At 50.1% G+C, this 23,789-nt stretch overlaps 1 protein-coding gene across 11 annotated transcripts; it reads right to left on the bottom strand.

The window, feature by feature from the left end:
* Positions 1-6,435: 6,435 nt before the first annotated feature.
* On the bottom strand, positions 6,436-21,999 carry FTSJ1 (FtsJ RNA 2'-O-methyltransferase 1). Of its 11 annotated transcripts, none has more exons than XR_003006420.1 (16): positions 21,732-21,947; positions 20,141-20,299; positions 19,796-19,865; positions 19,607-19,697; positions 19,186-19,264; positions 17,711-17,763; positions 17,572-17,625; positions 17,383-17,485; positions 17,197-17,280; positions 16,871-16,960; positions 16,393-16,496; positions 16,106-16,303; positions 15,848-15,889; positions 11,073-11,126; positions 7,113-7,270; positions 6,436-6,670 (listed from the first exon to the last, which is right to left on the bottom strand). XR_003006420.1 is itself a non-coding variant. In XM_024769314.1 (15 exons), the coding sequence occupies exons 3-14, from the start codon at positions 20,259-20,261 to the stop codon at positions 15,857-15,859; spliced, it is 1,080 nt and encodes a 359-aa protein (XP_024625082.1). In that variant the 5' UTR covers positions 20,262-20,299; positions 21,732-21,872; positions 21,954-21,999; the 3' UTR covers positions 13,817-14,386; positions 15,848-15,856. The 11 variants fall into 11 exon arrangements, 8 of the variants coding, with proteins under 8 accessions (XP_024625084.1, XP_024625082.1, XP_024625085.1 ...); XR_003006419.1 differs by having other exon boundaries at positions 7,113-7,265; XR_003006421.1 differs by having other exon boundaries at positions 7,113-7,174.
* Between the last annotated feature and the right edge of the window lie 1,790 nt (positions 22,000-23,789).

The following is a 23,789-nucleotide window of genomic DNA, read 5'->3' as shown; positions in this document are numbered from 1 at the left end:
TCATCCCTATGGCACATCCTCGACTGTCCTCCTGGCACTTGGTAACTGTGAAAGACAACGCCATCCCACAGAGCCAACATGAGCCCAACGCTCCTGACAAGGGGCCTCGGATGGTTTCTTAGATAAAAATTCAGCTACACTCAGGAGATTTCAGAAGCTGCTTCCGTCGAGGAAATTCTTAGAGCCCCAGCTAGGAGTGGCCTCCACTTCCTGGTTAGAGGTGCTCACCAGCACAGCTGCCCAGCGCTCCCCTCCCTCCTCTTCCCTTGGCGATGCAGCCATGCATCCTGCAAGCCCCCCAGCTCTGCAGAGCCGGGTACGTTGGGATGCACATGCCTAATGCCCCCAACCATGCTTGGTCCCTCACACGCGTCCCCAGAGCACGTGACATGAACCAGAGTTCACGATTGCATCTGCACACCAACCAGTCGTCTATGCATCCATCTGTCGTCCGTCTTTCCGTCCATCTCAGAGACAGTTGCCACAAAGGCATCCTTTCTGAGAATTTGGAGTCTTTTTGTTTCTTTGAATTGCAGGCTGGATTTGACACACATGGCTCCTTGGGGCTTGGAGCAAGAGTGGGCTGGCCACCCAAAGGTCTCTGGCTACACTCTCTGGGTGCCAGCTTTTTGGCTCAAATGTCACCCCTGGCTTCCCAGGGTCAGGGATGAAAGGTCCCTCCCCCTCTTTCCAGTGTCAACTTCTGCCTCGGCCCTTCATTCACCTGATTCTTCAACCACACTCATCTCTCTTACACCTCCCCAAATTTATCCATGCTGTGCCCACTTTCAGGAATGCCCTTCCTTCTCCTCTCTCTTGGGGTTTCCACAGAATTGATCACAGAATCATGCAGTGAGGTATGCCCGTGGATGTCTCTCCAGCTAGACTGGGGGCTGCATAAAAGCAGGGGGCGGGCATGATTCATCTCTGTGCTCCCGATGCATGGTACGGGCTGGATCCATAAGAGTCTCCAGTTATGTGGGTGGGGGGGTGGATGGTTGGGTAGGTGTGTGAGTGGACGGATGGGTGGATGGATGAGTGGAGGAATGAATAGGTGGGTAGGTGGGTCACTGATGGGTGGATGAATGGGTGCAAGGCTAGGTGAGTGGTTGGGTGATGGGCGAGTGGGTGGGTGGATGGATGGAAGAGCGGGTGGTGACTGTTCTAATGTTTTGACCTGCCCTATCTGCTTCCTGGAGCCTCCTGTCTGACCCTCCCACACAGAACTTATCTGTAATCATCCAGAAGAACAGACCTCCCTCTTTAGGAAGCTCCTTCCTCAGTGTTAGAAATTGATGCTTGATGAATACACATCTACTCAACAGCTTTGGAGCAGAACTCAAGTGACAGGTTGACAGCTGGACAGACAGAGCCCTCAGAGGAAGGGAAAAGAACTGCCTGGGAGGGCCATCTGCCTTGCATGGAGACCTAAGATAGGAAAGAGATTTCTCTTTCCTCCTGGGCTGCCTTGGGGCCTCTAGATCCACTGTGTACTTGGAAGTCTCCCCAGAGACCTCTCCTTCCTATTGCCACACTGCCCTAAATTCCACCATTAGATTAAATCGTTTCCAGTGAGGCTTTGCCTTCTTCAGATAGCCTCTGCCACAAACACGTTCACAGCTTCTGGAAGACATTGACATTTTAGTATAAAATACGTGTCACGAGAGGCAGAATTTCTGGTGGCTGAGAGAGATGAGGTTTACTGAGTCCATCCCTCAGCCCCTACAAGTTCCCCAAGCAGGCCTCAGGTGTGACCTAAGGACCAAAATCTCCTCTACATTAGCCTTGCACACGCAGGCACTTGGGCTCTTGGCCGACTCTGCCTCTCAGCCTTTTGAGCAGCTTCCTTATTGTGGAGGGGTGTGCCTTTCCCCTTCTGGTCTGCAGTGCTTTATCTCTGAAAGCAGGGCCTGGGTAGGGGGGAGCTTCAGTTTTCAGCTGTTATGCTCTTGGAGACCATCTGTTCCTCCCTAAAAGGTGGCTGCAAAGGTCCTCAGCAGCCAATTCCCAACTCCAACGTGTCCATTGTGCAGATGGAGAAACCAAGGCCCCAAGAGGTGACTTCCCCCAGGGAGCCCCACAGTCACCTGATGGGAATTCATCTTTCCTTGTGCTCCTCCCCGCTTCGTCCTCTGGGCCCCAGGATCCCCTGGGTGGCAGCCACAGGGGTTCCAGAGAGAGTGAGCCAGACACATCCTCGCTGGCCAGGGATCTGACTCACTGATCCATCACCCAGGGAGCACTTCCTAGGTGTCTTAGCCCAGGATGGAGAAGCTGGGCCCTGCTAGGCCAGCGTCTGGAAGGGGTCCCAAGCATCCTTTCTAAGATGTCTGCCATTGGAAGTTCTGCAAACAGACCTAATGACTGGCAGCTGACATTTATTTAGTCGTTGCTCTGTACTGGACTATTTAAAGAGCTTCTCATCCATTATCTCGGTTAATCTGCTCCGCAGGAACCATAATTACCTTCATTTCATCGATAAGGCAGCTGAGACTCAGCTGTTGAAACAACCTGCCTGAGAATAAAGCCCTTCCCACTGGTGTCACCAGCCCAGCAGCCCAGGATGGCAACGGGGCATTTCAGCACCTGTGTGTCCTGAATAAGCCCAACACAACTGGCACTGTCCAGGACGGGGATGGGGAGCTGGCTGTGCCTTAGATCTGAATCAGGGCACAGCACTGACGGTGGGAACAAACAGGGGGGCCCTCACCCCAGAGGGTCATTCCACATTTTCAGGGTTGGGGGTGTCACAGCCCCCCTTTTCCACACCCTGTGCAAAGCACAGCCCTTCCCTCCAGGAGCAGGGCAGAGCCCAGGATGGCCTGGATTCAGCTGTCTCCCCACCCCAGCCCCTGGGGCTCCCTTCACGCAAGACCCTTCCCCTCCCACCTCTGTACCTTATCTGTACTATGACCTGGCAGATGTGGTTAAAGAAAAAGTTCCAAAACGGTAAGGTCACGACTCATACACATATAAAGTGAACACACGTCAAAGATTTTACTTAGGGCTTTTAGTAATGAGAACTGCTAAGACGTTACAATCAGCTCAAAGGAGAATCTGCAGAATAGATATATATAGATGAATTTGCCAATTGATGCCCTAGGATATTTGAAGTCATCCTTTCTACAGGGTAGAAAGCACTTGTATCTCGACAGGACAAAATTCACTTGCCTGTTTAATAACGGGACTCCTCAGTTCTGCGCATGTTAACTCCTGTCTCTATAGAGTTTCAAAATGGCCCAGCCACAGACAAGGGTGCTGCCCCTATGGATCAGATAAGCCATAAATGTCCCCTAGACACACGAGCGTTCCATTGAAACGACACCTGGGAATAGTTCTGCCCATTGAAAAGCCTCCCACAGTTTTCCCTGACAATGTATAGCACTGAACTAGACATTGGCTGAGACTTTTTGCTGCTCAGAGGCCTTCCTGAGTTAAGGCATGCCCAGCCCCTGTGGTTATATCCGCTTTCTGACTCATCTATCTCCTCACTTCTTTGCTTTTGAGACCTGGACGCTGAGGGGCGCCACTAGCTCACCTAGGACGTTTGCGAACTTCAGGAAAGGACGCCCCTTCCTCCTGACGGACATGGCCCCATGCCAAGACCCAGGGATGCAAGAGGAGCCCAGGCCACATCTCCGTCCCCACCTGCCTCCTTGGCCGGGTGTCCCTGGTCAGGGCACAGCCTGCCCAGCTGTGCATGGTGGCCTGCTGTCCCAATATTATACAGTCAGTAGTGGTGACCCCCTTACTAAAAGGATCTAGAAGAAAGCGATCAGCTTGGGGTTGAGGTGGGGGCCCTGACACTACACCTGAGGGGCTTTCTTGGGGTGAAGGGCTAGGGTGCTGAGACTAGAAGGGAGACCTCTCTGCTCTCTGCAAACCTGCTGTACATCTGGGCCAGCCTTGGAATTCAGGAGCAGCAGTCCCCCTGTCCAGCCAGAGCCAGGAGGAGGGTTGGGGGTCCCTGTGCCTCGCCCCCACCCCCGTCTGGGCAAGTTGGTGGGGGGCTGGGGCTGGCAGTGGAGCTGCCCCCTCCTAGCCCAGGGTGGCTGGTCCACCAGGCCTGGCCTCCCCACTGCCGACAGGCCAGCGGGCATGGCTCCCTCAGCCCATTTCCGAACCTTGCCCCAGGAGAAAGGGTGTGAAGACTCAAAGGTAGCAGAGGAGCAGGACAGTGGCCTAACGCTGGGGAGCCGCTCTTCTGCCCGCTCACTGTCTGTGGGCTACTCTTTCAGGCTAAATGCTTCCCTGGGCCTGGGCTGCAAGCAGGCAAGCCATTTGACAGCAAAGAGTACTGAGGCCCGGGAAGGGTGGTGGCTTACCTGGGCCCCAGTGGCCCTGGGAACCCTAAACAGCTTCCTAAGTGTAAGCTGCCCATTCCAGGGACAGATCAACGACTCCCCCACTTACCAACCCTAATCCATCTCTAGGCTCCTCCTAGGCCTGGCCTCTGGGTCTCCTACAAGCGATGAGAGAGCCAGATGCGGCTTCCTGACTGAATGAACACTGCCTTCCTACTCCTAGGCCTTGGCCTTCTGAGTCGAGGCCTTTGCCTTGACTTCTGTCTCCCTTTTCCTGTCCCTGCACATCCAGGCCCTCCCTTGCCCTGGGCCCTCTTCCCTGCACCTTCCTACCCCACCCTCTAGGAAACCTTACCTGAGTCTCTGCTCCCTGATCTGAGCAGCTTGCTGGCACTTCTGCTTTGTATCGTGGAGGCTTATAAGCATTGCTCATCTTTCCTGGAGTCTGGAGTTTGGTCACATCATCTCCAGGGTTCCAGAGCCCACCACTGTGTTCAACTCGGCTGAATGAAGGAAGGGGCGGTTTCCCAGCTCTAGCTTTGTACCAAGTAACAAGGTTGGAGAAAAGCAAAACGGTCCTGAATCCCACTCCCCGGCCTCTGCCAAAACCTGGATTCCTAGAGAAAGCACACTTCTTGGTTTCTCTTACAATCCCCAGCCGGGTGTAGGTGGAAGGGGAGCAGCACGCCCATCCCCCACACAGATGCCATAAGTGTGTCCCCAAGGAGATGTGTGCACAGACACCAAGATCCAAGCTCATGGGTACATCTGAACACCTGAGCACATGCCATGCATGGGCCCCTAGGGATACACGTATACACATGCCCTTACCCAGGCCCATGTCCACACATGAAACCATGCACACACATGTGCCTGGGCCCCCAGAGTTGTACATGCACAGATAGTGAGGCCCAGGACTGTGGGCACACCTGCACCCACCCACACACACACACATGCACATTTATACAGGGCCCATGGACCAATATGCACCTGTGTACACACACATTTATGGGTGCCCAGGGGTACGCGTGCACAGACATCACAGTCCAGGCTCCTGGGCGCTAGTGAGTCCATACAAACACAGATGTGCTTTCATGAACCCCCTAGGGGACATGAGCACAGACAGCCAGGCCCAGGCCGATGGAAATAACTCCAGCCATGCCTACACACATGCCCAGGCCCAGGCTCTCAGGGGTACGTGCTTACTGACACCCAGGCCCAGCCCCATGTGTGCACCTGGTCATTCACACTGGCAAATGCACCGGCACCCGGGATATACAAGCACAGACACTACACACACAAGCCTGGGCCAATGGGCTCCTCTGTACCTGTGCACTTACACACAGCCACGCATGTGCACCCTAGGGTACACCCATACACACACAGACACAAACACTCAGGCTTGCGCCCATGGTAATAGGGCTTTGAACACGAAATCTCCTGCATAAGCACATCCCAGTGTGTGTACATTATTGCTATTCACAAACACCCTGATCAGGGTACAGGCCTCCGTGTCCCTGCTGGACTCATCTGCATCCTAGCATCTCCACAGGTGCACGCTTGTACTTGTGTAATGCACAAACACACCTGCACCCAAACCAGCAAAGCCTGAATGCACATGCATGTACCACATATGCGTGCACATGTGAACACTGTAAATGTGCACACACAGACATAAGCACACCAGGCACGCATGCAAATAATTTCACACATGCTGGAATGCACACTGCACACACACGCCCGTGTGGGCGTGCACACCCAATAACCCTTGGAAGCTTTCAATCACCAACCCTGCCTGGCTGGTAATTGCTTTCAGCTCCTGCGTCTGGCAGAACTTTCTTGTGAGATGCGGTCTGTGATCTATGATCCACCCCAGCTTTCCCCAGCCCCTGCCACCTAGAGAGATTCAGACATTTGTCCCTAACCTTGGGCTGCCACCAAGCCTGAGACTACACCATTACAGCTACTCTCCCAAACCACGGCACCAGTGGCTCTAAACTGCATACGTGTTATGTGGGAGAACAGCCTGGCGTGAACCAGGTTTGGGTGGGGTTTTAGAAGGAGGCTTAGGGCGGTTCTGAAAACTCCCCACACAATTCTTTTTTAAAAAAATTTTTATTACCCCCAACAATTCTTACTCATCTTGCAGTGTGGCTGAGGATGTCCTGTGGATACAGCCCCCAGAATCCGATCTGTGGGAGTGCTGTGGATTTCACCCTGCGTTTCTCTGGCTACACATCCCCTCTCTGAGCTTCAGAGCCCCGTTCAGCTAGACAGGGAGACTGTGCTGAATTTTCCTTCTTTCACTTGAATGCCTGCTGTCCTCAGACATGGCCAAAATGAGTCTCCTGGAGTCAGATCTGAAACTGAGAGGCAAAGTATTAGTTTGCTCAATGTATTAGGGCTGCCATAACAAAATACCACTGACTGGGTGGCTTAAACAACAGACACATTTCCTCAAAGTTCTGGAGGCTGGAAGTCCAAGATCAAGGTGCCATTCGAGTTGGTTTCTGGTGAGGCATCTCTTCCTGGCTTGCAGATGGCCACCTTCTCACTGTGTCCTCACATGGCCTTTCCTCTGTGCACGTATGCATGGAAAGAGCTCGCTGGTGTCTCTTCCTCTTCTTATAAGACTCCCCCCAGTCCTATTGGGTTAGGACCAACTCCTATGACCTCATTCCTCATTTAATTATGATCTCCTTAAAGCCCCCATCTTCAAAAACAGTCACATTGAGGGCTAGGGCTTCAACACATGAATTTGTAGGGGGACACAATTCAGGTCCTAACAGTCAACAAACAAAGCGCTACCTTGAGCTGTGGCAGGATGGCTACAGCTCCTCCTTTTCCTCAGATGCGTTCCTGAGACGTGTCTGTGCAGAAACCAGATGGAGAGGAGGAGTAACAACAGGCACGATCACAGCCCATCTTGTAGACATAGAATTCCTTACTGCTTGCAAAGTACTGCACTTAAAAAAAAGTCATATTTACTGAGGTATATTTTACATACAGTAAAATGTCTCCTTTGTAGCATACAGTTCTCCGAGGCTTGACAAACAAAACTAGTTGGTTAACTGCCACTGGTAGGAGAGAAGTTCTCTCACTTCAAAATAGTTCTTTGTGTGGCCACGCTGAAGTCAGCCCCTCCCTCCACCCCTAACCCCTCCCTGGCAACCACGGATCTGTGGGCTATCCCCACAGTTTTGCTTTTTTCCAGAATGCCATATAGGTGGAATCGGACAGTATGTAGCCTTGTTATTCAGGCTCCTTTCACTTAGCCTAGTGCATTTGAGGGTCATCTATGTTGGATGCATCAGTAGTTTGCTTTTCATTGCTGAGTAGTAAGTGAGGATGTATCAGTTTCTTCATTTATTTGCCAGCAGTTGAAAGACATGTGGGTTGTGTCCAGGTTGGGGTGATTGCAAACAAAGCTGTTATGGATATTTGCATATAGGTTTTTGTATAAACACAAGTTTTCATTTTTCTTGGATAAATACATATGAGTAGGATTGCTGGGTTGTGTGGTAGGTGTATGCTTCACTTCATAAGAAACTGCTTAACTGTTTTCCAAAGTGACTTAACCATTTAACACCCCTACCAGCACCATAGGAGAGTTTCAGCCTGGCCAACACTTTGTATGGTCAGTCTTTTTAAATTTCACCATATGAATGAGTGTATAATGATATCTCATTGTGGTTTTAACTTGCATTTCTCGAATGATTAATGATGTTGAGCGTCTTTTCACATGTTTATTTGCCATCTGTATTTCCTCTTTGGTGCAGTATCTGTTCAAATCTCTTGCCCATTTTTTAATTGGGTTGTTGGTTTCCTTATTATTGAATTGTGGGAATTCTTTACATATTCTGGATACTGGTCCTTTGTCAGATAATGTATTTTGAAAATATTTTCTCCCAGTCTGTGGCTCATCCTTTCACTTTTGCATTATACATTTATATCTATTATTTTGTTTCATTTACACTTTCAACAAGTATTTATTAAGTGTGCCATGCACTGCTCTAGGTACTAAAAACACAGAAGAGAACACAACAGGCACAAACACCTGTCTTCAGGGACCTCCCATGCTCAGTATTATTCAATAGGCAATGGAAAACACTAAATTAACACGTTAGATATTCTACTTGTCCCCTCACCCCCGGCAATCCATTCTCCCTCCTTCCCTGTCCTGCCCTGTGTCCCTGTGTGGACTTCATCAGCCACGCTCTGCCCCACCTGGCTTCCAGCGGGGTTGGCCAATGAGAGGCCCCGGTAGGTGACTGGACAACACAAGGACAGAGAAAGCCAGGTGTTCACTGGCTGGGGCTGGGTTCCAGCTTCTCCTGGGTTTCGGGAACACTGTTCCCGTTCCTGCCCCTTCAGGCCTAGGAATGGTGGCAGCACCCCTCTGATGCCAGTCCCTGGGTAGCTCAGCAACCTTACTGGTTTACTGAACTCTCTGCACCTCTGTAATTGTCCCTTCATTCAGGTCTCTTTGAAATTCCACCTGTGTGTGCTTTGTGTCCCTCCACCCCGAATGCAGTGCCCTGGCTGACTCAACAAGTAGATATATAATATACTATTAGGATGTACTAAGTGCTATGAAGGAAAACAAAGCAGGATGCAGGGATACAGAGGTCCTATTTTGGATAGTCAGGGAAGGCTTCCTAAGGAGATGATCTTTAAGCAGAGAAAAGAAAACGAAGGGGGAAGCCATGTAACTGTGAACGATGTACATATCTTGGGACAAGTGTTCAAGCACAGGGGAAACAGCAGGCGCACAGGCCCTGAAGTGGGAATAATGCTTTGGTGTGTTTGAGGAACATCAAGGAGGCTAGTGTGGTTGGAGAGAATAGGTGAGTAGAGATGCTGGAGAGATTGGCAGGGCAAGAATTATTATACTCATCTGCCAAAGGTGGAAACCCAGGGCCCAGGGAAAGGCAAGGCTGGCCTGAGGTCCCACAGTGAGGTCATTTTCATTCAATCCCCATGACTTCTCCCCAATATATCCTGTGTTTCTGGGGAACAGGAGGAGGGCTACCATATGCCCCAGTGAGAATGTACAGCCCCCTGGGCAGGCCTGTCAAGTGGTTATGGCCCTGGCTCCTGGGGCCCCTGCCCTCCATGGCTCAGCCTGATCTCTGATCTGACTTAAGGACTCCAGTCTGTCCTCACAGCAGCCAGAGGGTCCTGTTACAATCCAAGTCAGCCCACGGCCCTCCTCTGCTCAGACCCCTGCTCTGAGATCTCTCTCAGAAAAAAAGACAAAGTCCTCCCCGTGGCCAGAGAGGCCCTACAGAACCAGGCCCTGTAACCTCTCCGACCTCACCTCCTGCCACTCGCGCCTCGCTCACTCTGCTCCCACTCTACCTCAAGTGTGCCAGGTATGCTCCTGCCTCAGGGCCTTTGCACAGGCTTTCCCCCTTTGTCTGGATTACTCTTTCTCTAGATGTAGCCCCTCCTGGGGTCACACTGACTGGTGTATGGATCCTCCCAGGGTCACATAGCCTGGGGTGTGGCCACTCCTGGGATCAAACAGATGACAGTGTAGACATTCATGAGGTCACTAGATTTGGGTGTAAGCAATCCTGGGGTCACACTGATTGGAATGTGGACCTCCTGGGGTCACACACTCGGGTGTGGAGGCTCTAGGGCGTCACATAGCCTGGTGTGTGGTCATGCAGGATGGGGCCTGGCCACTCCTGAAGTCTCATGGGCTGGGATGTGTTCTCCTAGATTCCTACAGATTGGTGGGTGGACACTCCTGGAGTCACACGGACTATGATCTGGTACCTTCTCACACAGGTTCAACTTTGGACACCATCAGAGTCACAAACTTTGGGGTCTGGACCACAGACTGGGACAATGACATGACTGAGGACACATACACTGGGGAGCCACTGTAGTCAAAGGACTGTGGCGTGGACACTGCCAGAGTATCATAGGCAGGAGTGTCCACGCCCCAGTGTATGTAACACCAGGAGGACCCACAGTCAGCCTGTGTTTATCCAGAAGGAGACCTCTGTAGTCATGCTGCTTGCAGTGTGCCCTCTGCTGGGATCACACCAACCGCAGCAGAGATGCCTCTCAGGACAGGCAGATGGGGGTGGACAGTGGTGTGATCACACCGAATTTGGTGTGGGCATTCCTCTAGTCACACTGAATGGGTGACCGACGCCCCTGTGATCACAGACACTGGAGCATGGAGACTCCTTTGGTCACACAGATGGGGGGTATCGTCCCCTGGGTCACCCAGACTGGAGTGTAGACCCACCAGCAGTCACAGGCATGGGACTTTCATACTCCTGTGGTCACCCTCATGGGAGCACACCCTCCTGAGGCCACAGGCACTGGGTATAGACACGCTGTGCCAGCAACTGTGGGGTTTGGACAATACTGGGTCACATACACTCGAGATTGGACATTGCTTCTGTCACAGAAATTCAGGTGTGGACATTCCTGGGCCACGGAGACCGGAGTGTGGACACCTCTGTGATCACACAGTTTGAGATAATCACACTCACGGTGCCACTCAGACTGTGCTGTGGAACCTCCCAAAGTCACACAGACTAAGCCGTTGCCACTTCTGGACTCTGACTGTGGGGTGGACACTCCTGGGGGGGTCACAAAGGATGGGCTGTGGACGTTTCTGTAGTCAAACATTGGGATGTGGATACAGCCAGGGTAAAACCCACCGGACCCATCTGGGATCACAAAGACAAGGGGAGGACATGTTTATGGTCACACGCACTCAAGTGTAGACACCCCTCTGCTCACCTTGTTTGGGATGTGGACGCTTGTGGCATCACGCAGACTGGAGTTCAGCTACTCCTAGGGTGACAGGGATGACGTAGTAAATGAGCCTGTGGGACCACAGAGACTGAGGTGGGGACACTCCTCACTCCCACACCGAGTAGAAAGCTCTGGAGTTGCAGGCTGGGGAGTGACACCCTGGTGGCCACAGATCCCAGAGCATAGAGACTTCATTGATCACACAGTCAAGGGTGTACCATCCTAGAGACACATGGACTGGGTGGTGGCCACTCCTGTGGTTGCACAGAAAGTTGATCATCCTGGGGTCACGCAGACTATTGTGTAGACCCTTCTGGAGAAACACAGGCTGACTGTGGGTCCTCCTGGGGTTACACACACTGGGGTGTGGACACTCCTGGTGTTTCAAGTGCTGAGGAATGATCACTCCTAGGGGACACTGACTGGCAGGTGGAAAGCCAACAGTGACAGACTGGGGTGTAAACAAACAATGCTTTCTTAACACAGACTAGGGGTGTGCTTTCCTCAGGACACACATTGGCATCTGGAGACTCCTGGGATCAGACAGAGGGGGTGGACATTTCTATGGTGACAGAGCCTGACATATGCCACTGGTGAAGTCACCCAGACTGGGACGTGGGCACTGCCGCTGACTGACATATTTTGCAGTGGTCAAACAGACTGGAGTTTTTACAACGCTGCGGTCAGAAGCTTTGGGATATGCACGCTTCTGGGGTCACAGACTATATTTTGAATACTCCAGGTGTCACACAGACTGGAGTGTACACCCTCCTGTGGTGACACAGACTACACTGTAGACACCCTTGGGGGGCGACAATGACTGAGGTGTGGTAACCCTGGGGGTTACAGCGACAGGGGAATGGACACCCATTGTTGTTACACAGTCTAAGCAACTGACAAACCTGCAGTCATCTGACCAGGACGTGTACACTTCTGGGGTAACACAGGCTGTGTTGCGGAAAGTCTGGGGTCACAAAGACTGGAGAATAAACAATCCTGTCATCACAGACTGGGGTGGAAACACTCCAGGAGTCACTCAGACTAAAGTAAGTACCCCACTGGGGACACACGGGCTGGGACGGATGTACCTCTGGGGACAAACTGACTTTGGTGTGGCAAATTCTGGGGTCACACTGAGGGGCGTGGACACCCCTGGAGTCACAAGACTAGGGCCACGCAGGTGGAGAGTGGGCACTCCTGAGCTCAGAGAGCAGGCCTAGGCTGGGTGGGCCTCTCCTCGGCCACACACTTGGGGGTGTGGACTCCACTGGCTTGCACAGACTGGGAATTAGACACTGCTCCCATCAGAGAGACTTTCGGCGTATACTTCTGACGTTACACAGATGGGGGTGGACACCAGGTACCCTCAGCCCGAGGTGAGTATGCCCACAGGGTCCCAAAGGCTGGTGTGTTTACGCTCCTGGGAACTGAGACGTGGATACTCCTGGGATTATACAAACTGGGCTGTCCACACTCCTGGGATGTCACTGACTCTAGTGTGGACACTGCTGAATTTACATGGTGATGGGTGTGGACACACCACCTTTTGTGTGGATACTTCTGTTTTACATTCCTGGAGTCACACAGACTGGGGTGTGGACATTCCTGTGGTCATACTGATGTGGGTGATAAGACTCCTGGGTTAACAAGCTGTGGTGTGGGCCCCCTGGGGTTAGACTCAGTATGGACACTCCCAGGGTCACAAAGTCAGGTATAGAAACACCTGGGGTCACAGACTGGGACGTTGGTAGTCCTGAGGTCAATGGCTGGTGTGTGGACAAAGAACAGTGATTTTCTAAAGATAAGCGAGTAAGCTGCGGAAGCCGGGTCTGCCCGTGTAGCTCGTGTTTGTCAGCTCCTGTTTGCTAAAATATAGAAATTCAGGGCGGCAGTCATGGCAGACTTTCTGATATTCCTTTAAGAGAGGGGTTCTTAATGTAAAAAATTTGCTCTGGGGAGTTCCCTGGTGGCCTAGTGGTTAGGATTCTGGGCTTTCACTGCCGTGGTGTGGGTTCAATCCCTGATCAGGGAACTGAGATCCCACAAGCCATGCAGCATAGCTAAAAAAAAAAATTGTTCCCCGTATCCCAAATATATACTTCTGAGTATATATACAAAGGAGATGGAATCACTGCCTCTAAGAGCTATCTGGCTATCTGTACCCCAATGTTCACTGCAGTATTATCTACAATAGCCAAGATATGCAAGCAACCTAGGGGTCTGTCGACAGATGAATGAATAAAGAAAATGCGGTATATGCATATGATAGAATATTATTCAGCCATAAAAAAAGGAAACCCGCCATTTGTGACTACGTGGACAGACCCTGAGGTAAGTATTATGCTAAATGAAATTAGTCAGAGAAACACAAATACTGTGTGATCTCACTTATATGTGGAATCTAAAAATGGGTGAAGGTGGTCAAAAGGTACAACACTTCTAGTTATAAATAAGTTCTGGGGATGTAATATACAGCATAGTGACTATACTTATCAATACTATATTGTATATTTGAAAGTAGCTAAGAGAGCAGATCTTAAAACTTCCCATCACAGGAAAAAAAACTGTAACTATGTGAGGTGATAGATGTTAATTAAACCCGCAGTAGTCATCTTGCAATATACACATGTATGAAATCATTATGTTGTACACTTTCAACTTACACATTATATCAATTATATTTCAATAAAACTAGAAAAAGTTACCATGTTAAAATGAAACAACATTGGGATGCTATATGAACTTTTTTTTATTAATACATCAAATTTTAAGATCTTATTCAAAGTAGTGACCAATGTGAACAATATTTTAAGATGCCTGCAACGACTGTAACATAACATAAAAAAGTAACTGTGATCTGTATTGGTGGAAGCTGCAGGCACTGCTTTTACTATTGTGATTTGACGCCAGCATTCAGATCCGGGAGTATAGCTAAAATTTCAGTTATATTAGTGAAAATAAAGATGTAATATTTCCCTCCATCAAATCCACACATAACCCTGACTTCTACCAAGGTTAAGAACCCCCGCTCTCAGGGTAAATTTTGGACATAATCAGGACACGGCTGGAAAGATTTAGAGAAGAGGCAAGACCCCACTCAAGAATCCCCTCTGCAGTGCAGACGGACATTCCGTGATGTTTCTTTCCTCGCTGTGTTCCTGGTGGTTGCTGCAGGTTCCCACTCGGAGCTTGTATGTTCAGGACCGGTTGATGAGATATTTGAAAACAAGTTCATCAACTCAAGTTCTGGTTTTCCTGACAGCAAACAGCTTCCGAGTCCTTATCAGATTGCCAGCTAACTAAAGGTCAAAGTAAAAGGAAGTTTTAAACCAAAATATGTTTCCCCACTGTCTTCTACTATAATCATTGTTTGCTCAGCTACTAACATTTTTTTGAAGTTTTTTCCTTTACTTTCATTGTGAACCATAACACACAGAAAAATGCATAAAACATATAATGTTCATTCTTTGATGTGTAGTTCTCCACTGTGAATAAACCAGGATTTAACGATCCATACTACAGCTATTGGATATTTGGGCTGTATCTAGTCTGGGGGTACTACAAATAGTGCTGGCTAGGAACATTCTAGTACTCATTTCTTAGGAGTGGAACTGGCACACATGCAGCTTTAGCAGATAATGCCTAACAATTGTCCAGTGGCTACACCATTATATGCTGCCATGGGCGTATTCAAGAGTTCCAACTGCTGCGCATCCTTCCAGACGCTTAGTATTGTCAATCTTTTTAGTTCTAGCCTGCATTTCCCTGATGAGCGGCTTTTCATGTGCTTACTGGCCATTCTCATATTTTCTTTTCCTTACTGATTTATAGCAGTTTTTTAAATATCAAGGATACTATATATAGAGATTATAAATATCTCTTCCCATTGTGATTTGCCATTTCATTTTTTTAAAGATGTCTTTTTTACTTCTTATTTTAATGGAAGACTTGGTCTGAATAACCTGCAAAGCCATTGCCAGACAGGGATGTCCTCTAATGTGGTATCCTGAGTGTGTGAAGCCCTCCAGCACTGATAGGTTTAGCCCAGACTGTTCCAGGCAAACTGGCTCCTCACTGCTCCCTCACATACCAGGCAGGGTTCCACCTCAGGGCCTTTGTATTTGCTATTTCCTCTCCCTGGAATGCTCTTCCCCTAGATAAACACACGATTCCCTCCTTCATCTTCTTCAGGTCTCTGCTCAAACATTACCTCAGTGAGACCTTCCATGATAACCTTTTTAAAAACTGCAAACTGCCCCCCGCTAGAATTCTTGACCTCTTTACCCTGCTTTAAAAATTTCTTCATATCCCATATTACTTTTACATTTTATATATGTGTATGTGTGTGTGTGTGTGTGTGTGTGTGTGTGTGTGTGTATGTACATATATAGAGAGGTCAAGATAAATAGTTTGTGTATATGTGGGTGGAAACTCCTGCATTTAGACTGTGTTATTGCTTATCACCTCTTTCCCAAACTAGAAGCTCTGACGGCCAGGATATTTGTCTGTGTTATTCCCTGCTCTATCTTCAAACCTAGAACAATGCCCAGCACACAGCATGTGCTCAATAAATGTTTACTGAGTACCTCAATATGTAAAATCCTTAAAGCAGTTCCTGGCACATAAGATCAGGTGTTTTAGTAAAGGTCTGCTGACTGAAATCTTACCAGTTGATGTAAAAATTTCAAAGGTGAAATTTTACTCAGTTTTTTCTTAAAGGTGCCATTTACTCAAATTCTTAGACAAAAAGGCAAATTTACCTTAACATCTTAAGGCGAACAGTTCATTTCACTGTCTTCCACCTACTTAAGAAAAAAAGAAGGGACTCAGATACTTGGCTAAGCTTTTCCGTTCACTGTACTTGGTTTTACCCATTGACTTTTATAGCTATTGGGAGGCAGGGAAGAGAAGTTTGTCCCAGAAACCATGTGATTTGGGGCAGAAGGAGGCACACGAGGAGGGGGTCACTGTGGGCACAGAGAAAGGGCATTAAGGGCTCTGGGCCCGTGTTTCCAGACCTCAGAGGCCAGCAGGGTGTGGCGCTGTGGGGCGGCCAGGGACTGGGGCAACGTGTCCACTGTGCTGATGGGGCAGTCCTGGGGGCGCATCTCCTTGGCCAGCCGCCCCTTCTTCTTCAAGGTGCAGGCCTCCTGGTATGGTGGTGAGATGGGGGGCTGTGTGGGCGGAGTATACTTGTATTCTGAGCCATCCTCTAGCTGCAGGGACACATATCGGCAGGGGGTGGTGAGGACCTGGGAACCTAGGACAGCACCCCCCACCCACCCACTGTTGGCTGGGCGCTTACGTCCAGTGGGTAACTGCGGTCCGAATCATACGCACTCAGGTCCCCACAGGTCACAAATGGTACAATGATGCGGGTGGGACCATCTAATTGGTTGAAATCTGGATCTGACAAGCAGGGAGAGATGAGGCAGGACAGGGCTGGGGTGTCTGGGAACAGTCGTGACTCAGGCTGCACCCAGGATGAGTACCAAGGCCTCCCCAACGTATCCACCAGCTACTCTTACCCTCCTTTACCAGAAATCCTTCATTTGGTTCAGATCACTTCCTCAGGGAAGCCCTCCATGATCACCTGTTCTAAAACACACACACCCCCAACCCACTTTTCTCCGACTGCACTTAGGTCCACCTGCCATATACTCTCTGGACTTTGTCTCACTCAAGTGTGCCTGCCACAAGAGCTGCTCTGTGCTTTTTCCCTCTAGGGGCCAGTCTGAAGGTCCTCACAGGATGACCTTCCCAAACAGGGGTGGGGTTTCCACCTGGGACGTGACTGAGTCTTCTTAGTCTAGAATCTCCGCAGGCAAGTGGAGTCTCCCTTGGGGTAGGACTCAGGATGCTCCTGTGACAGACTTTTCACCAGGTCCAAGAGTTACCACTAGGCCACTGGGTTAAAGATCCTTCTGGGACAAAATATCCATACGGGGGTGGAATTTCCAGAGGATGGGGCTGAGGATCCTTTTGGGACAGAATTCCCCTAAGGTGCAGAGTTTCCACCAGGGGGTGGGGCTGAGGGCCCTCCTGGGACATAAATTCCATTGGTGGACAGACTCTCCCCAGGGATGGGGCCCAGGGCTCTGGCTCTCACCGTAAGAGTGGTCCAGCAGGGGTTTGGTCAGGTCCGGCAGGAAGCCCTCAGGGGGGTCATAACCCTTACAGACAGCAAAGGCCTCTGTGGGGATAAGGTGGAGTGAGGGGCGACTGCCACCACCACCCCGTGCGGATGGGTCCCTGAGATGCACACCCCCCAGCCTGGCCCCTCCACCCCACTGACCAATGCTGGAGTTCCGGCTGCTCTTGGGCTTGGCACAGAGCACGGTGGAGAAGAAGACACGCAGCTGACTGTAGATCAGTGTCACATCCCGGCCTCGGAAGATCTGCAGGGTGGGGAGGCAGAGATGAAGGCATGAGGATGACCTTTGGAGACCCCTCTCTACCCCCTACCAGGTTCCCTGAGCCTTACCTTGGCCACAAAGCAGCCCCCTGGCTTCAAGACATGTGTAGCAATATTCAGAGCCTGTGGGCAGGACAGATGGCTAAGGCTGAGGTGGAGACAGCCAGGAGGGGGCCAAACTGAGGCAGGGGCAGCCAGGGTTACTCACGGCTAGGAGGAGCTGGGCCTGCATATACTCATCAACATCATGGAGGCCGGTTACTGCATCAAGAGAACAGCATTAGGGGGCCTTCCAGTCTAGCTATGCTCCTGTTCTAACCTCCCAGAGAGGTTAGAGAGCTAAAAACATTTCCTAGGCTCTCTTACTGCTAAGGTTCTGCATGCAAATACTATCTGCCAACTAGATGCGTACTCTGAGCTCCTAACCCTTAGGCACTCATTTTTATTCTCAAAACCACCTCAGGCGCGAATATTGTTATCATCATTTCTACCTGCAGTCCAGACTGTTCCTCGACTCCAGACTCAGATCAGAACGAACATCTCAGACTCAATACATCCAAAAACAAACTCCCGATCTTCCTGTCCAAACCTGCTCCTCCCATCATCTTTCCCATCTCATCTGATCCTTCCAGTTGTTCAAGCCAAAAATCTTCGAGTTACCTTTGACGCACACCCACCCACCACTCTCTCCTCACACCCACATTTAAGCCATTAGCAAATCTTCTCAACTCCACCTGGACGACTGCAGCAGCCTCCCCTCCCCAGGTCTCACCCCTCACACTGCTCACAGCAGCCAGAGGGATCCTGTCACAACCCAAGTCAGGCACGGCCCTCCTCTGCTCACAGCCCTCTCATGGTTTTCCCCACGCTCTCATCTCAGTGAAGAAGCCAAAGTCACCACTGTGGCCCAGAAAGATCCACACAAGGATCTGTTCTCACCTCCTACAACTCTCCTGCTCACTCACTCCGATCCAGCCACGCTGATCTCGCTATACCTCGCACATGCCAAGCACCCTCCTACCTCAGGGCCTTTGCATAGGCCAATTCCTTTACCTGGATTGTTCTTCCTCCAGACGTGCCCCCGGCCCATTCCCTTGACTCCTTTAGGTTTTTGTGCTAAAGCCAATGAGGCCTTCCCAACTTTATTTAAAATTCCTACAGGTACTCCCCTCTTCCCTCTCCTTTTCATTGACATCCCCATGGTACCTATCACCTTTTGACAGGCTACATAGCTCAATCACTTGTTTCTCTTCTGTCTGCTCCCACTAGAACACCAGCTCTATAAGGCCAGAGATTAGTAGAATTTTATTCACAAATATTTTTCCCAACATGTACAACAGTGCCTGACACACAACAGGCGCTCAGTAAATGTGCTGAATGGATGGATGGCTAACTAACTGAAAATAAAAAAAGAAAAAGAGTGAACACTGAAATGGAATTGGACAGTTGCAGAGAGATGAGCAATAAGAAGATGAAAGGGTGGACAAAACCCAAATGGTATGGTACGGGGAGGGAGAAGACAGAGGCAGAGAAATAGGAAACAGAGGTAGGGAGAAGTTGCTAGATATAGGAACAGCTGACAGTGGAGAGGAGAGGCAGTAAAAGAAGCCAACAGAGGCGGGACATACAGAGAAGGACACACATAGGGCCCCCCCGCCTGGCCTCCCAATCCCTGCTGTTTACCATCAGGAGCCCCGTCGCACACCACTAGGTCCGCGGGGCAGCCCTCAAAGTGCTGGATGATCTCCTTGGCAGTGGACAGCTACGGAAAAGAGGGAGGATGAGTGGCCCCAAAGCACCCCCTCCACAGCCCTCTAACCCCACCTGCCCTTGGCCCTGGCCCGCAGCCCCTGGGTCAGCCAAATTCTCAGGCTTTGCCTAAGACCAGGCTCCATCTCTGGGATCATTTTTTGCTGTCTCTCTGTGATGATGACAGGCTGGCTCTGTTTCTCTGCTGTTACACTCTCTTGGGTTCTCTCAGTTACTCCATCTCTGTCTGTCTTTCTCAGTCTGTCTTTCTCTTTCTCTCTTCCACTTGCCGTAGCCCCCAGGTTGGGGGGCCTTTGCCCAGGATACACCCCAACACCCCAAGCCATGCTCTCACCTGAGTGATATCCCCCTGGATCTGTAACACACCTGGTAGTGGAGCCATTGCCTGAAGGTCCACGGCCACCACATGGCCGGACCCCTGGCCCCTGTGGACAACATGGTCCATGTCAGCCCAGTTATCACTCCTGGTCCACCCTCCATCTAACCTGCCCTCCCACTCTCCCATCTGGGACTCCACACTCACCCAATCTTCTGGCTCAGCACCTGGCTCCAGCTGCCCGGGGCCGCGCACAGGTCAACTGCCCGCGTCACACCTGAGCACACACAGGAAGGTGTAGTGGTCAGCTGCACCCACCTCTCCAACCTGGGACCCTACAAAGTTCACCCCTTTCCCCTGGGGAGCACCCGTATCTATCTGCTGCCTAGATGCCCAGCTCCTTTCGCATACCTGCCCATCTTCCTGCCTGGCCTCTGCCCCATAGACCCTCCAAGTCAGCCCACCTAGCACAGGGAGCTCTGTAGACCTAGCCCACTTGTCTATTCTCTTCGCCCACCCCATCCCCCCATGACTCGCCCGCCAAGTGGGGACCTTGGAAGAGTTGGAATTCCTCGTCAAGTTGTAGCAGCTTGAAGGCACTGCGGGCACGCCAGCCATTCTCCTTGGCTAGGCGGTAGTAGACATCCCGCTTATCCTTTGACGTCCGTCCCATCTCACACACTGTTTGCCCAGGGACCTGCCAACAGTAAGCTGACGCCGCCCTATATCAGTAAGTGGGCCATCACCTACCTCTGCAGGGCAGCGAGAACCACAAAAACTAAACTGGGCTCATCTGACCCATGTGACAGCTCACTCAACAGGTGGGAAGGCTGGAGCCCAGTCACTAACCCCAATGACCTCACTGAGCCTGAAGGACCCCACCACTGAGCTCTCAGGCTCCATCACTAACCCCACAGATCCCCCCCAAAGATCCCACAAATCCAACCCTTATCTCATAGATGACCCATTACTGACCCTGTCCACCTCCCACTGCTGTCACTCACACACCACATATTAAACCCCACTATCAACCCTTCTCTGCCCACCTTACCCCCAATAACATCTGTCTTCCCAGCTCTCCTCATTGCCCCTAGAGTCATATAGCCCTCCTAGCCCCCCATTAATCCCTTGCTTTCACCCCATTATCCTCATACTACCTCACTGCACTCCCCACCTCCTTAATCTCTCTCCCCTGAAGTGATTAGGCCCCCAATAATTCCCTTATTACTACATCTTTATCACCGCCCCCCCATTAATGCCTGGAGAATCATGGTCTATTAGTCCCCCATCGAGCTCTCAATTACTATGATTTATCAGTCCCCATTAACCTGGCCCTCCAACTGATCCTTCATAGATCACACCACTAGCCCCTTGTAATCCTTCACTACCACACATTCATGTTAATCCCTGATAATCATACATCAGTTCCACATTCTCCCCTCACTGCCCACCTTTATCTCCACCCAACAATCACTTGACGATCACACCCAACAGCTTACTATTACCCCCTCTTTGCTCACTCTGCTCCTATTAATTCTTCAATGATCATACCATCATCACCCACTAAAATCTTTTGATTACAACACCCCTTCAGCCTCTCATTCTCTCTTCTTTGATCACTACTCCCATTAGTTCCTTGATCATGACTTTTACCGGCCTCTATTATTCCCTCCACAGCCGCACCATTATCCTTTCAATCACTATGCCCCACCACTCTTTAACCCGCTGAATATCATACCTCCATCAGTCCCTCAAGGATCACACTCCTACCTACCTCCCATTATCTTCTAGTTGCCCACTCTACCATCCCCTCATTAATTAACGAACACATCCCATTAGCCCCCTTGAACACATCGACTAAAACACGCCTTTTAGCCCTCACCGACTTCCCCAGTAACACTCCCACCAGACCTCTATTACACCCACGCAGCCCACCAAACCTCCACACCCACCCATTAACAGTTATGAGTGGTCCCCTTCTCCAGACAAACCTTGGGTCTGGAGCCTACCTGGTGCCAGCTGCCCCGACTACGCAGCTGCAGCGCCGAGGGCGAACTTGCCTCCTTCCCTCACCGGCGGGACAGCGCAGGCATGCCTCAACCGTCTTGGCCGGGACCCAAGTCCTCCGCGCCCCAGGGCCTACCTTAAACTTTCGGAGTGGGGAGAAGCGGAACGAAGGAGGCCGGTCCGCAAGCAGCCGGAGCCTCGGCGAGAGCGCAAACCGGTGAGAAGTCGTAGGGCTTCAGTTTGTATTCTAGTTGATCCGAATGTCTGTCGCGCATGCCTAAGGGCAACCAGAGCGTGGAAAGCGTGTCATAGTGGAAGGCGGTAGCTCGCGCCAAGCGGGGACCAGACCTGAACGTACCACGTGAGTTCCGCCATCTCGCGCCGACGTAGCCCGTCGGGCGAACTGCCGTTCCCAGCATGCAATGGGCGTGAGTAAAGCGCCAAAGTCGCGCACGGCATGGCTGAAACGTCGCGAGGCACGAGAACTGACTTTGTTCTTTTGTTACAGGGCGAAAATCGCCGTACTCTCTGCCCCTCCCTTCTTGTACAATAGTATTCCTTGAACCTGTGGACTACATTCCCCAAGATACAACGCGCGCGGCGGCACCTATTTATTTTTCGCACGCCGCGAAGTGCAATCACCTCTGGGGTGGCGAATTTGAGAGGAAGGAGAGTGCGTTAATTAAGTGCGCGAGCGCGCAGAAGCTGCTCGGCTGCAATTTCAAATCCCACTTCCGCTAACTGATAGCGCCTTCTGACTGTTACCGTCTCAGAACTGCGGTTTCTTCTTCTGTAGAATGGGGATAACAAGTAGTTCAGACTCCACAGAGAGTCATTGGCCGGATTAAATAGGTGTAGTTCCGCACACTGCAATTCTGTGTTCTTCAAACACTTTTAACTCGGCCCTAGAAAAAAAGACTGCATCTCGACCCAGTGCACAAGCAAATATAGTAATGGAAACATTTGTTACAGCGTTTACCATGTGCCAGGCACTCTTCTGAGTGCTCTCAGTGGTGTGCTGGTAAATGGTTAACAATCAGCTCTTTAGGTGGAGAGGGAGAGGAAGCCCTGATTTCTAACATTTGCCAGTTTCCATGGTTTACATACTATCATCTTGTCAAATTTCAACTTACCAAGGTGTAGTCACGGAACACAGAGTCTTGGAAGAGATGCACTAGTGCACCATTGTGTATTATTTCTACAGTACAATTAAAATAGGGATAAATGATCTCAGGAGCATAGAAATAATGAAATGTAGTAAAATAATAATTAAGAAGTGATGGGTTTTGAGTATCACCTTTTAAAATCTAATTTATTTAATTATAAGTTTACATAATTTCATTTTTAATAATAGCTGTGTTTTCCCCAGTTTACAGATGAGGAAAAGGAGACAAAGGAGAATATATATATATATATTCTATGTGTAAACATATGCCATTTACTGCGTATGTGATGATATAGAAATATATAGTGATGTCTAATATTTACTAGTATATAAATTATATATTAGCAAATAAATATGTCATGTGGAAATATATCTATGCTTTTTTGTATAGTTTATGTATAAAATATACATATCTTATATAAATGTATATGCTGATATATATATATATAAATCTGCTAGTATCTATACATATCTACTTACTAAAGTAACTACTAAATGAAATATACTATTAAGTATATAAATGTGTTATGTCAGGTGGTGATAAAAGCTATGAAGGATAATAAAGGAGGGTGAAAAGATTGGAGAGTAACAGGGATTGAATTGCTATTTTAGACAGTGTGTTCAGGGAAGGCTTTCTGACGAGGTGACATTGGAGCTGAGACCTGAAGGGGAGCACACCCTAGGAATATTTGGAGGAAGAGCATTCCAGGCAGAGGGAACACCAAGTGCAAAGACCCTGAAGTGGGAATGAGCTTGGCGAGTATTCAAACAACTGAACGATAGATTCATCATTCCTGAGAAATGTGAGCTTCGCTAGGCAGGGGTTTCTGTTGTTTTGTTCACTGCTGCCCCCCTGGCGCCTAGAATAGGGCCCGGCACACAGGTGGTGTTCAATAGATGTTTGCTGAATTCACCCTTTTGTTGCTTTGTTCCTTCACTCTTTCCGTAGTGGTGTGCTCTGCATTTATGTGGGGCCCTGGGAGGAGGTGTAGACAGCCGCGCAGAGACCCTGGAGAGCCAGGGAGGAAG

Source organism: Neophocaena asiaeorientalis, unplaced genomic scaffold, assembly GCF_003031525.2.
Source record: "Neophocaena asiaeorientalis asiaeorientalis breed wild unplaced genomic scaffold, Neophocaena_asiaeorientalis_V1.1 scaffold671, whole genome shotgun sequence".
Classification (NCBI taxonomy): Eukaryota; Metazoa; Chordata; class Mammalia; order Artiodactyla; family Phocoenidae; genus Neophocaena; species Neophocaena asiaeorientalis.
The sequence above is the reverse complement of the archived record's forward strand: the minus strand, read 5'-3'. Positions and strand labels throughout refer to the sequence as shown.